The sequence below is a fragment of the Vidua chalybeata genome, chromosome 12 (assembly GCF_026979565.1).
Source record: "Vidua chalybeata isolate OUT-0048 chromosome 12, bVidCha1 merged haplotype, whole genome shotgun sequence".
Lineage (NCBI taxonomy): Eukaryota > Metazoa > Chordata > Aves > Passeriformes > Viduidae > Vidua > Vidua chalybeata.
In genome coordinates this window covers 2,045,337-2,059,334 of record NC_071541.1, presented here as the reverse complement: position 1 = coordinate 2,059,334, position 13,998 = coordinate 2,045,337, and the positions used below count along the sequence as shown (strand labels likewise).

At 48.2% G+C, this 13,998-nt stretch overlaps 1 protein-coding gene across 2 annotated transcripts in view; it reads left to right on the top strand.

The window, feature by feature from the left end:
- LOC128794219 (contactin-4) overlaps positions 1-13,998 on the top strand; it is a 284,248-nt gene that overhangs the window by 229,879 nt on the left and 40,371 nt on the right. For both annotated transcript variants that reach the window (XM_053953926.1, XM_053953927.1), the window contains 2 exons: positions 403-532; positions 4,795-4,945. In XM_053953926.1, the coding sequence (XP_053809901.1) occupies positions 403-532; positions 4,795-4,945 (281 nt within the window). The remainder of the gene's footprint in view (positions 1-402; positions 533-4,794; positions 4,946-13,998) is intronic.

Sequence of the window (13,998 nt, the reverse complement as noted above, 5' to 3'; positions counted from 1 at the left end):
TGTGATCCCATGGAAATACCATTATTTGAAATGTTTCTGAGGATGGGCTTGGCTGTGATGTGCCACTGTGGAACAGAAGTGCATTTCTTGCTTCAAGCTTATCTCCTTGAAAGGGATATTAATCTAAATGCTTTGGGTATTAAATCAATGAGGGGTCAAGGGAAAGTCTTCCAATTTAAATTGCATTTACCAGCTCCTGTATTGGTTTCACCATTTAGTCTCTAGCCTGACATAAATTCGGCTGGCAGACAAATAAATTGCAGCATGCAAATTCCTCCCGTTACCGCTACTTCGCTTTGCCCACCTTGCTGTAAAATACAGCACGACAACCTCTGGGTGCATGTTCTGAGGAGGCTCCTTCGTGTTCTTGTTCATTTTGGAGTTTGTCTTGCTGTCCCCCAGGGCAGGGTGCAGCTGGAGCAGGGCTCTCTCACCATTCCCAACGTGAGCCTCTCGGACGCGGGGATGTACCAGTGCGTGGCGGAGAACAGGCACGGCGTCATCTTTGCCAGCGCAGAGCTCAGTGTCATAGGTGAGTGCACGTCCCTGAGCGCTGCCAGCCTCCCAAATCCACAGCAGCCCCTGCCCGGGCTGCAGCAGCTGGAGCAGAAGGGGGTCTTTGACGGTTTGTTTCTAAGGAAGGCGTGAAATGAAAACTTGAGGCAGCGGAGAGCAGAGAACAGATGTTTTTTACTTCATCCCACATTCCCACATCCCTCCAGGAGCTGGCAGGTGCGTTCACTCTCCTGCTGCTTGAAGCTATTTCTGGAGAAACCTGAGCACTCAGAACATCCAGGGCCATAAGTGCCCAGTCCTGGCTGCAGAGGTGACTCTGCTCAGGACACGGTGACAAACCTGCTGTCTGAAGAGATCATTCAGCAATCTAACTGCAAACAAAATTCCCCCATCCCAAAGAAAAGCATCTTCCACCCCACAGTTCTGTGCACAGCTGCTCTGCTCCTCCCAGAAAAAAGCAGGAGAAGCTCATGTGAATCCAAGTGGGGAAATAGCTGAGGGGGGGGAACAGAGATTACAGAGCCAGGATCTTCTCAGCGGTGTCCATGCCAGGGCAGGAGGCAATGGACACAAACTGAAACCTGGAAATACCACTTAAAATAAGCAAAACTTTATTTTGAGGTTGGTTGGACACTAGAACAAATTGTCCAGAGATATCCTGTCCTTGGAGATGCTCAACATCCAACTGGCCGCGGCCCTGGGCAACCTCCTGTGGCTGCTCCTGGGTGAGCAGGGGTGGGGTGGGACCATCCCAGAGGGCCCTGCCAGGCTGCAACTCAATCCCAAACCATGTTCTTGAACAAGAGGCAGCCCTGGTCAGCCTAGGGGTGTATTTTCAAAGGGTTAAACACAATTCCTGATTACAAAATAATGGTTTCGTTGCTCTCAAACCAAAAGTTCAGTAGCAGCATTCTCTGATTTATCCTGAAGAACAAAGCATGAGGTTTTTTCCAGCTATGGGGTTTTCAATTATTGGTCATTTTTTATCATCAGTGATAGATGCCTGCATAGAAAAAAAAATTCATTTGAAGGATTATCTGTGTTGCTGTTGGAGAAAAGTACGATAATGGTCCATAAATTAGACTTCACAATGCTGAGATTTATTGGACATGAAAGAAATCGAAATAAACCCACTGATGCTTCTCTTGTCTATTTAAAACCTGATAAAAACGGACCTTTGGGAAGGAGGAAGATGTTTTCAGAGGAGAGAGGTTTAGTCCTTGTTGGTGGGGACTCCCAGGGTGTCCTTGTACCCAGCAGCTCCTCGTGTCCACACAAAAAAAACAGATTTTGGAGGGTCTGGTCTGAGAAAGCTGGCAAGGAATATTTATTTGGCCAATTTCTTACTTGGGTTCTGCAGCTCTGTTTCTGTCTGTCACAGGAAAAGCACCTAAATTGTGTCCTGCAGATAAATTCCTGTGCATTCTGTGATTTAACTTGGCACATTTTGAGAGGAAAGCAGCAGGTTTGCCTTTTCACTAGAGTTTCAAAGCAGGGCAACATTCTGAGCCCTCCCTGGGAAATTTTAGCTTTTAACCAGATCTGAGTGTTGAAATGGTTGTTTTAAAAGGTCCTGAAGTTAAGCAGTTGCTACTGCTGTTGTTTAATCATCTCAAGTGAGACTTACACCAAAATTAAGTGAAAGAGAGAAATGGAAAATTACAGACTGAGCTTTTCTCAGAGTGATTCTTCTCAATTATTGTTGCCAATTATCTTGCCTGGAGTCTTTAAATAAAAGCAGAATCCAGTGGTGCTGGACATTGTAGAAGACATATTTCGAGATGCAGTCTTGTCTTACAGAATTTTCAGGCTAAATGTTTAAAAAACAAATTGGAAAAATGAAATGTGGGCTAGAGTGGGGAAAAAAAGCTCATTAAAATCCCTGCTTGACAAACAAAAGGTGTGAATAAATTCATTACTCCTGAAGTGGCACAGGGAAGTTGTGGCAGTGCTGAGAAATGAGCCCAGAGTTTCTAAATGTCAAATGACAACGTTTTGAACGTCACAGAACAAAACCCATGGAGTGTCTCGCACAGGAGCAAGAAAATTCAGCAAATGACTCACAAAAAATCCAGTCTAAACTGTTTATTACAGAGATGGGAGTAATAGGATTGTTCAAAAAAAATCTCTTTTGCTTACAAATTTGGGACAATCATCTGAGAAATTTGTTTCAGAAGTGATGATATATTAATAATGATATAAATAATAATGCATTTGGTTCTGAGTGCATTGGTGGGAAGTGTCTTCAGGATGTCTCCTTTAATTCTGGAGTGTTCTACGAAGCCAGTGCTGGTTTCAGGGCTCTTTTATAGCATTTAATATCATACCTGTGTTTCTGAGTGCCAAAATTAAGTCCCTGCCTGTGATTAGACGTGGAAAACAAAACAGCTCAGAGGTCACTGAACTCTGCTGCAGGAACTTGGAGCACTATTGGATCACAAAGCCCATCCCATTTTCAGTGTGGGATTGTGCTTTATTCACCTCTTGGGCAGCAGGAATGATAGCCAAAAGAATTGAGGCAGATGAGGTGCCCTGAGGAAAAAGGAATTTGCTGGGTTTTGTCTCCCAGCTGCTGCAGGTGAGCTTTGGATCCTGTCATGGGGCTTCGAGGTGATGCAGAGCAGGGAGATCTCAACTCTGATCTCCCAGGGGCAGCGATAAGAGAGATAAAGACAGTGCAGGGAGCTGAGGGATCCAGGGCTGGAACAGGGGGGATCCGGGGATGGAGCAGGAAGGAACCAGGGATGGAACAGGAGAGATCCAGGGCAGGAGCAGGGGGGATCTGGGGATGGAGCAGGGGGGATCCGGGGCTGGAGCAGGGGGGATCCGGGGATGGAGCAGGAGGGATCCGGGGATGGAGCAAGGGGAATCCAGGGATGGAACAGGAGAGATCCAGGGCAGAAAAAGGAGAGATCCAGGAATGGAGCAGGAAGGAACCAGGGATGGAACAGGAGAGATCCAGGGATGGAACAGGAGGAGTCCAGGGCAGAAAAAGGAGAGATCCAGGAATGGAGCAGGAAGGAACCAGGGCAGAAAAAGGAGAGATCCAGGGATGGAACAGGAGGCATCCAGGGCTGGAGCACAAGAGATCCAGGGATGGAACAGGAGGGATCCAGGGATGGAACAGGAGGGATCCAGGGCAGAAAAATGAGAGATCCAGGGATGGAGCAGGAAGGAACCAGGGCAGAAGGAGGAGGGATCCAGGGCTGGAACAGGAGGCATCCAGGGCTGGAACAGGAGAGATCCAGGGATGGAGCAGGAGAGATCCAAGGATGGAACAGGAGGGGTCCAGGGCAGAAAAAGGAGAGATCCAGGGATGGAGCAGGAGAGATCCAGGGATGGAACAGGAGGGATCCGGGGAAGGAGCAGGAGGGAACCAGGGCTGGAGCAGGGAGGATGCCAAGAGCAGACATTGCTGCCACTGCTCCCATCAGCGAGAGTTGTTCCTTAAGCCCTTCAGCTGCCTCACCTTTTGCTCTGAGCTGTCTGCATTAAAAAAAGGAATGGTCCTGTTTGGTATCAGTGAAACTCCTGGTTGTCTTGGGGGATTTCAGTGCCAGAGCTGCCTCAGAGCCCAGCAAAGGGATCATTAGAAAGCCTTTGAGGCAGGGATCAGAAGCCAAAGCATCTCCTGGTTCCCTGGGCTGCAGAGAGGCTGCAGGGCTTTGGGGGTCACCTCAGGGGATAGCTGAGTGTTCGTCACAAAACACAGGGGTGTGCCCTGGGGGCAGGAAAAGGTGATTCTTTGTGCCCTGCAGCCAACAAGTCTTGCTTGGTTCAGGACCTGGCTGTGTCAGTGTCTCCCACATTTATAGAATTTAAATATATAACCCAGTTTAATGCAATAATTATGAATAGGAAGCATAAAAGCGTCAACTTTTCTGGAAATATTAACATTTCTGATTAATTATATGGCTTCTGTGTTTGTGAGAACTTCCCTGCCTGACAGAAGGATGATCCTGACACAGAAAAAGGAAACACTTTATACTCCTCATGCACGAGGTTCCTAGGGGTGCTGTCCCAGTAAGATGTGCATGGTGGGGTTACTGGTTTCTCAGGTTTTTGGCTGAACACACATTTTTAAACAAATCAAGTATTTTTTTTTTGTGCAGTGAAAGAAGCACTCAGGTGCCTTTTTACCCCATCCAGACTTCACTAGTTCATAAAGTCCAATCATTTAGGAATTGTAAGTGAGGAATTTTGTAATGTTCAAATGAGTCTGGCTTTGTTTTTTCCCCAAGGGAATTCTGATCTGGTTTGTGTCGATTTTGCTTTCAGCCATCGGGCCAGACTTTTCCAAAACCCTGCTGAAGAAGTTAACTCTTGTTAAAGTGGGTGGTGAAGTCATCATTGAGTGCAAGCCCAAAGCCTCCCCCAGACCTACTTATTCTTGGAAGAAAGGAAAAGACATCCTAAGAGAAAATGAGAGGTAATGTCTTAAAGTAACCATTTCTTTCATTAACTAACCCAGGGACTTTCAGCAATCAAAGCTAAATTTGTCATTAATAGCTTTGCAAAATTGACTTGCAAATACATGAGGAAACAGCCTGTGTTCAATCCCAAGGAGCTGGGGGTGAGATTCCCATTCCCATGGTGCCCATCCCATCTCTGTCTGCTATTAAATCATCCCTGCCAAGAAGCTGATAAAGATGCACTCCAAAAAACCCGAATATTTTGCCTCTGCAGTGCTCTAAATAACCATTGTTTAAAAAAAAAATAGATTCCCAGGAGATAAAAGCCTCCACTGCAAATTGCACAGCTCTGGTATATTACTCAGTGTCCTGCAAACAGGAATTTTTTGGGGGCAATGATTAATTTGACAGTTCTAATGCGTGACTGGAAGGTGGCTTTCTCAGACTGGTCAAATATTTATTTTATTTTATTTTATTTTATTTTATTTTATTTTTATTTTATTTTTATTTTATTTTATTTTATTTTATTTTATTTTATTTTATATTCAAAAGCCAGCTTTTCAAATCCTCCTCTGTGCTGTTGATTAGCTGTTGGCTTTGTAGAGGTGTGGTTGTGCCACCTGCACAGCACCTGAGAGCAGGACATGGAAAACTGTCCTTGACACTCCTCCAAAACACGATGTGGCACTAGGATTGATGAGGAGAATCCTGTCCTATTAGTAAAGATCAAAAAGTCAGAAATGGGAGGAAATTGCTATATTTTAAAGCTTTAAATATATTTAAAAGCTTTATATACAGTTAGAGCTGTTCTTTTACCTTGGAAAGCCTAATCTTGCTCCACCCAGCCTGTAATGCCCATTGAAATAGAGACTGTGGTGGGGGGTCTGAGTATGCAGAAAGCTCCAGTCCATTTACAGCCAGATTCAAATATTGAGCACCCAGTTTCTGACAGGTTTAGCTCCTTTCCCTGACCCTTACCCAGCTGTTTTCTGTGGGCTGTTTGCTTCACCCCTTGGCATGAAAGGAGTTGGTGATGGATGACACAAAGCTTCCTTTAGCAGGCAGGGCACAGAGCTGCTGAGGTCCAAGTTGTCATGGATCAAGGTGTATTGATTTTTAAAACTGAAATAACCTGCTCTCCTGGGGAGGGTGGTGCCAAGGGAGGAGTGTTTGGGGCTGGAAGCTTTGGAGAGTTTGGGGCTGGAACCTTTGCAGTGTTTGGGGCTGGAAGGGTGGGAATGTTTGGGGCTGGAACCTTTGCAGTGTTTGGGGCTGGAAGCTTTGCAGTGTTTGGGGCTGGAAGCTTTGGAGAGTTTGGGGCTGGAAGCTTTGGAGTGTTTGGGGCTGGAAGCTTTGGAGAGTTTGGGGCTGGAAGCTTTGGAGTGTTTGGGGCTGGAAGCTTTGGAGAGTTTGGGGCTGGAAGCTTTGGAGTGTTTGGGGCTGGAAGGGTGGGAATGTTTGGGGCTGGAACCTTTGCAGTGTTTGGGGCTGGAAGGGTGGGAATGTTTGGGGCTGGAAGCTTTGGAGTGTTTGGGGCTGGAAGCTTTGCAGTGTTTGGGGCTGGAAGGGTGGGAATGTTTGGGGCTGGAAGCTTTGGAGTGCTTGGGGCTGGAAGGGGGTGCTGGAAGCTTTGGAGCGTTTGGGGCTGGAAGGGTGGGAGTGTTTGTTTGGGGCTGGAAGCTTTGGAGTGTTTGGGGCTGGAAGCTTTGCAGTGTTTGGGGCTGGAAGGGGGTGCTGGAAGCTTTTGCAGTGTTTGGGGCTGGAAGCTTTGCAGTGTTTGGGGCTGGAAGCTTTGGAGAGTTTGGGGCTGGAAGCTTTGGAGTGTTTTGGGCTGGAAGCTTTGGAGTGTTTGGGGCTGGAAGCTTTGGAGTGTTTGGGGCTGGAAGCTTTGGAGAGTTTGGGGCTGGAAGCTTTGGAGTGTTTGGGGCTGGAAGGGTGGGAATGTTTGGGGCTGGAACCTTTGCAGTGTTTGGGGCTGGAAGGGTGGGAATGTTTGGGGCTGGAAGCTTTGCAGTGTTTGGGGCTGGAAGGGTGGGAATGTTTGGGGCTGGAAGAGGATGCTGGAAGCTTTGGAGTGCTTGGGGCTGGAAGCTTTGCAGTGTTTGGGGCTGGAAGCTTTGGAGAGTTTGGGGCTGGAACCTTTGCAGTGTTTGGGGCTGGAAGGGGGTGCTGGAAGCTTTTGCAGTGTTTGGGGCTGGAAGCTTTGCAGTGTTTGGGGCTGGAAGCTTTGCAGTGTTTTGGGCTGGAAGCTTTGGAGAGTTTGGGGCTGGAAGCTTTGCAGTGTTTGGGGCTGGAAGCTTTTGCAGTGTTTGGGGCTGGAAGCTTTTGCAGTGTTTGGGGCTGGAAGCTTTGGAGTGTTTGGTGCTGGAAGCTTTTGCAGTGTTTGGGGCTGGAAGCTTTTGCAGTGTTTGGGGCTGGAAGCTTTTGCAGTGTTTGGGGCTGGAAGCTTTGGAGTGTTTGGTGCTGGAAGCTTTTGCAGTGTTTGGGGCTGGAAGCTTTTGCAGTGTTTGGGGCTGGAAGCTTTTGCAGTGTTTGGGGCTGGAAGCTTTGGAGTGTTTGGTGCTGGAAGCTTTTGCAGTGTTTGGGGCTGGAAGCTTTGCAGTGTTTTGGGCTGGAAGCTTTGGAGTGTTTGGGGCTGGAAGCTTTGCAGTGTTTGGGGCTGGAAGCTTTGCAGTGTCAGCCCCACCAGGTCCCGGTGTCCCCGTGCTGGCTGGCACAGTCTGGATGTGCTGCTTGCTCTGAGGCCGTTGCCCTTGGCACAGCACAGCTCCTGCCCCTCACTGTAATTCAGGAGTGGGAGTGCCCAGCAGGGCTGGGGCAGGGGGGTGGGCACAGCCTGGGCTCAGGGGCAAACCCAGCCAGGTGTGCTGCGGGCTCTCGTGGCAGTGCTGGGCTCCTGCTGAGCCACAACCAGGAGCCTCCCACCTGGGCACGCAGCCCTGGATGGCAAACCAGACGTGAAATGTGCCCAAGCAGGCGTGAAATCCTGAGCTCCTTCAGCCCAGGGGTTTTCCAGCCAGCGGGATCACCCAGCAGAACTTTTAGACAGGCGTAGGAGAAGAAACTTCAATGAAATCTCTGCTTAAACTGACGTTAAAGGGTCCTGTGAGTGCCAGAGAGGCACCTGAACATCTGGATCCTGCAGGTTGATCACGTGAAGGTTAATCAATATAGATGATCCTTCCAATTCCAGGTGGAGTTAAAAGCAGCACTGTGGCAGGGCTTGCTTTGAATGCTGATGCTCAGCCTGAAGGCTGCCATGGCAATCACTTCAGAGTTTCTCCTGGGGCTTTCGTGGATTTTTGGCCGGTGTGTGATGTTAAATTCCTTGCTGGAGACACTGTGCGTGGTTCTTGCTGCTGAGACTCCGGCTCTGGAGGCTTCTGCTGTCCAGGAGGCAAAACAAAGTGTGTTCTTCAATGTTTGCCCAGAGAGCAGAGACTACCATGGTGAAAAAAAAAAAAAAAAGAAAAAGAAAAAAGAGCTTTTTAGGTTTCACTTTCTTCTCTGGAGGCTGAGGTAATGTGTGCTGCACCTCTAATGAATCACATGGCCTGAGGGCATCTCTTACTGGTGGTTCAGAACTGTGCAATTGTGTTATTAGGAATTCGCCCTGGGGTACAATTATATTATTGCAGTCATTAAAGGCACTTCATCTCCATAATAATGGAAATCCTGCCTCGGAGGCCTAACTGAGTCAAAATGATGTTGGGGGCCTGACTCCAGAAGGTAAATTTTATATAGGAACAGCTCTAGCACAGATACAGATGAATTGCAAATGCTGTTTGGAAACAAAGACTATTTCTGTGTGGGAAAATACAGGGATCATTTTCCATCCTTGAGGTTCCCTTCACATTCCAGTGCAAAGCGAGCTCTCCCCTCTGTGGGAAAGATCTTTACTCCTGGCAATGCTGCTCCTCTCAGGGCCACTGGGAGAGCAGGAGCAGGTGAGACATGATTAAAATCCACCTATTCCCAGGAAAGCCCGGCTCAGGAGCAGGGGGTGCCTTTCTGGTGGCCCCTGAGTTTGCCTTAGCCCACCACTAAAGAAGGTTGGTAGCCCAACAAGCCCCCAGGTGCTGGCCCGTGGCAGAGCAGCACCCCAGGGCTTGGCTGTAGGAACAGTGGGGTTTCACACCTGGGCTGAGATGCTCCTGTGCCAACAAACTGGGCCTTTCTGTCCCTCCACGGCACAGAGGGTGTCGGAACCCAAGGTGTCCCTCAGACACTCTTGGATGTTCCAGGCCCAGGGCAGAAGCCTCTGAGACCCTGGCAGGCAGCCAGAAACCCCTGTGGTTTTGAATTTGACCCATGGAACAATTTACCAACCTTGCAGGAAGAACAAGAAATCACAAAAGTTTAGATATTATAATAGAAGTAATCACAAAGTAAAAGGTAGGATTTTTGAGTGCTGTACAGGGGGGGTTTAGGCCTTGTGCAGAGGGGTCTGAGTTTTGTACACGGGGGTCAGAGGTTCTAAGATGGAGGGATTTGGGCGTGCCCTGTCCTCCTCCTTTCTCCTTCCTATCCCCCATGTTCTTGGTGATGTTGGCACTCACAGATTGGTTTAGAGTAGAGAGCCACTGTTCAATATAGGTGATAGGCATTGGGGAAAAACTATAAACATTTAATAGGTAATGTGTGATATAAAAGATGGCACCAGCCCCTTGGGTGGGAGACGCAGAGGGAGAAGGAGTCAGGGACAATGTCAGGGAGTCTGTGTGCCTTGAGATAACATGCAATAAACTGCCTTGAGACCACACGACTGAAGACTGCTGAGTCTTTCTTTGAAGGCCCGGGTTGGAGGAGAGACTTTACCACCACCCGGGGTCACCCCGATCTGGGGGAAGACTCTGGCAAGAGGGAACTGGCTTTTAGTAACCTGGCACTGTTCAGTCAGAGCATCTTAAGGAAATCCCTCATGGGATTGGGCAAGGGCTGCGTGTTGCTCGTTGGTGTGGAGTGCTTGTGCTGGAGCAGTCTGGACATACTCCTGAATCGTGCACTGCAGGGGGACCTGCCTGAGCAGGGGGGTTGGATGTGATGACCTGCAGTGATCCTTTCCAGCCTGAACCGTTCTGGGAGCAGTGGTGGAAGGGGCTGCTCAGCCCTGCAGGGTCTGCATCGCTTCCCCTGCAAGCCTGCCCTCTTCTTTCAGGTCTTGTTTTGGGTCTAAGCAAAGGGGTTTTCATTTTTCATGTCATAATGGCAATAATTCCACTTATCATTCCTCACAGAGTAAGACAGGGACATTTCCCAGAGATGTAGCATTGTGTGGTTCAAGAGCAGATTCACGTTTCTCCACAGCTTCCCACTTTTCCCCTTCTCCTTGACTCCCCAGTAGCAAAAAGAGTGCAGGAAAAGCAAGAAAACCTTTATTTAAAATATGTACACAACAGTCTTAATTCCTAATGTTCTCCTAGAGCTACTGGAAGTCATATTTACCCTGCCACCAGAAACATGCTCAGGCTGGGACAGAAAAATAATTGTACTTTTAAGCCCCAAAACAAATTGCTCTTCTCTCATTCTTCTTCATGTAAAGCCCCTACATCATTAGAGCTGTGTCTTTTCCAGGAATGTACAGTGCCTGCATTGTTTATACAGCTTAATTGTAAAGAAAGAAATGCATAAAAAAAACAAATTATGTTCTGTGCTGGTAGCAAAGAATATGAAAGTGTCCAATTAAACAACCATTCCCTATGACTTGTGTAATAGCAACATCTGTTATCCTAATTAAACAAGTTTCTGTATAAAGGGACCCTCTTGGTGCACTTTGTTGGAGCAGGATCTGACCCAGATACTCCAGGCACGCTCAGGGATCCTGGTGGAAATCCTCCCAGTTGGTGCCATTATCTCGCAGTGCTGACAAGCTCTGTGATGTGTGAGCTTGTACACGCACAGCCACAGCGCTTACAGCAGGGACATTGTTCTTTTTTGTAGCTGAAAGCCAACAAAAGCACAGGAAGAGGCAGCACATGGTGCCATTTTCCCAGCGAGTTCAGCCACGGAAGCGTTTGGAAGTGTAAGGAGTGCCTGGTGACCTCAGTCCTTGTCAAACAGCTCTGGGGACAGAGAACCCAGACAGTGATTTGTTACCCAAAGTGCCTTGTCTGCTCCAAGATTTCAGTAATTTGGTCCAGATTTTCCCAAGTATTTCACTGTTGTCTCCACCACAGCCCGGAGTCAGGACAGTCTAGGAGGATAATTCGGTTTGCAAAGTCGTGAATCCCAGAATGGTTTGGTTTGGAAGAGACCTTAAAACTCATTCTGGTGTGGATGCAGTGAGCAGGGACACCTTTCACTACCCCAGGGTGCTCCAAGCCCCATCCAGCCTGGCCTTGGACATTTCCAGGGCTGTGGCAGCCACAGCTGGTGTCCTGAACAGAAGGTGAGGGCTTGGGACTGGGAGGGAGCAGCGGGAATGGGACAGAGCTCGGGGCTGTTCACCCTTCCCTCAGTGAAAACCCGGCCAGAGCTCCCCAAAACCCCAGCCTCCTCGGAAGGAAGGACAGCAGGCAGCTGGAGCTGGGAAGCCTCTTGGATATGTTAATTCACAGCAGTGCCTCCAGGCTCATTAATTTGGCAGGGAATGTTAATTTGTTGGTAAAGAAGAACATCATCCAGCGCCGGCGCTGCAGCTGCTCTGGAGAGGAGCTGAGGGGACACCGAGCTGCTCCCGCCTGTCCTCGGTCCCCTGGATGGCACAGAGCCATTGGGAACCACCAGGTAAAGCTGAAGCAGTGAATCCCTTCTCCAGGAGCTGCAGTGATTCTGGCCAAGGAAAAGCAGAAAGCTCTCACCTGATTTTTTTTTTTGCTGTCCTCTGCACTTCAAAGCTGTCCAGTAAGTCTTGTCTCCCTGAAAGAGTCCAGCCATGGTTTTCTCCAAAGTTCACATCCTCAGGATCTCCTCACAAAGGCTGTCCAGTTATGGACCCCCTCCTACAGATATTCTTTTATAACAGGAATTTTAAAGTATCCATGTTGATGCTGCATCATTTTGAGGAGGAAAAATGGTAAAATTGAACAAGAAAATCTTCTCCCCCATTCTTCCAGCATGTCTTGAGTACAAAAAGTTGTATAAATTCCAGTTTTATATTTGTTGCCTCAAACTTCCTAATTAGTGCTTAATTACTTTAAACAGCCAGAAAGAAAATGGCAAGAGGATGGACAGCACATCTTTCCCAGGCTGGGGCCAGGGTACAAGCCATGGTGATATTTTTATCCTGATTACTTGAGAGATGAATTGCCAGCAGTGTCCTTTGGACACACAGCCTAGTGACACTTCAGCAGAAAAGAAAACCTCAAAGGATGCTTCCCATCATTGCTTTGCATTAATTGTGTTGACTCTTTGTATTTTTTTTTTTTTTTTTTTTTTTTTTTTTACATAAAGCACCTGTGCAATTTCTTAAAGGCAGACAGGTAACCAAACCATCAATAACTTGTCGGGTTTTCATTACATCCTGCCTGGGCAAAATGAAAAATGACACCCTGCAAATGGCTTTCTGAAGTTTGAATCGACAGCGCAGCATTCATCTCACTTTGCAAAGACTGTGGCACGAGATGGCTCTACTTCATTGCAACATCTGAAAGAACTGACTTGTCCACTTATTTTAACCAATTTTCTGCAGAAAGAGAGTAAAATGAACCAGGAAGCCCCTGGATCTGGTGGTCAGAAGCCTTGGAAAGCTGTTGTCCTTGATGGCCTCCTGTTCATAAGCTGTTTGCCAGCAGGAGCTGGTTTCAGATCTGTGTTGATCTGGAAGTGTCCATGGCCAGGCTGGATTGGGATTTGGAGCAGCCTGGTCTTTGGAAGGTGTCCCTGCCCATAGGAGGTGGGACTGGATGAGCTTTAGGGTCCCTCCCACCCCAACCCATCCTGTGATTCTGTGATCACACCACGTTTTGGCACTGAAAGGGCTGTCCAGCCCAGGGCAGTGGTGGAGTCCCCATCCCTGGGAGATTAAAAAGATGTGGCACTTGGGGACAGGGGCCAGTGGTGGCCTTGGCAGTGCCAGGTTAACAGCTGGAGTCAATGTTCTTCGAGGGCATTACCTAGAAGTGATTTTATGATTCTATAAATGTTTCCAGCTAGAGGTTACCTGAGGAGGATTAGAGACTTGTGTAGAATCCAGGTTCGGTGCTGGTTTATTTTGTATGCATCAGCAATTAGGCTGATCCCTAAAATTCCCATTTCATCCATCTGCTCCCGTAGAAGCAGGAGATGATTTCCTGTTTCCAGCCACAAACTGCTGCCGAATGCTCTGACGAGTGCAGTCCCAGCCTGTGCCAAGTTTCAGCTGGCAGTCCTGGAATGAGCCTCTCCCTCATGCCGTGGCACAGTCTCCTGTAACATCAGCAATCTGTTCCTGTTTCCCCAGCAGATTATTTGCAGCGTGGTGGTGTTGTAGTGCTCCGTGAAACACGTGTAGGACATCACTGCTGCCTGTGCTGCTGCTGGAGCTGGCTCAGAACTGTGCTGGGCCAAACCTGCAGGGCTGCTGTGCCCCAAGGGCTCAAGAGAAGTCAAAGGGCTTTCACTTGATGCTTGTGTGTTAATTTTAAAAGCACAGCTCTGCTTGCAGAGGTGGAGAGGGTGAAGGATCCAGAGCTCTGTCCCAGAGGCGTCTGACCTATGGAGTGTAGTCAGACATGTCCCGTGTTGACATCCTTAAAAGCAGGATGAAGATATCCTTAAGAGAAACCTGTCACAAGGGGTCAAGAGAAATCATCAGGCTTTCACCTGGGTGCTTGTGGATTAATTTTAAAAGCAGCATTCTGCTTGCAGAGGTGGAGGGGGTGAAGGATCCAGAGCTCTGTCCCTGAGGCATCCGACCTCCGGATCACAGCCAGACGCATCCTGTGTTGACATCCTTAAAAGAAATGTGTCACTTGCTGCTGCTCCTGCTTGAGGTCTCTTATGGTTTTATGATTATTAAATTCATCTCTGGGTGCTGAACATGCAGCTACAAGTTGTTCCTCCCTCTGTGTAAAGCTGCTCCAGGAAGGAGCCGGTCCCTCCCCACAGTGCTGCCGTTGAAGGGAGCAGGATGAGGTTTGCTCCGTGGTGA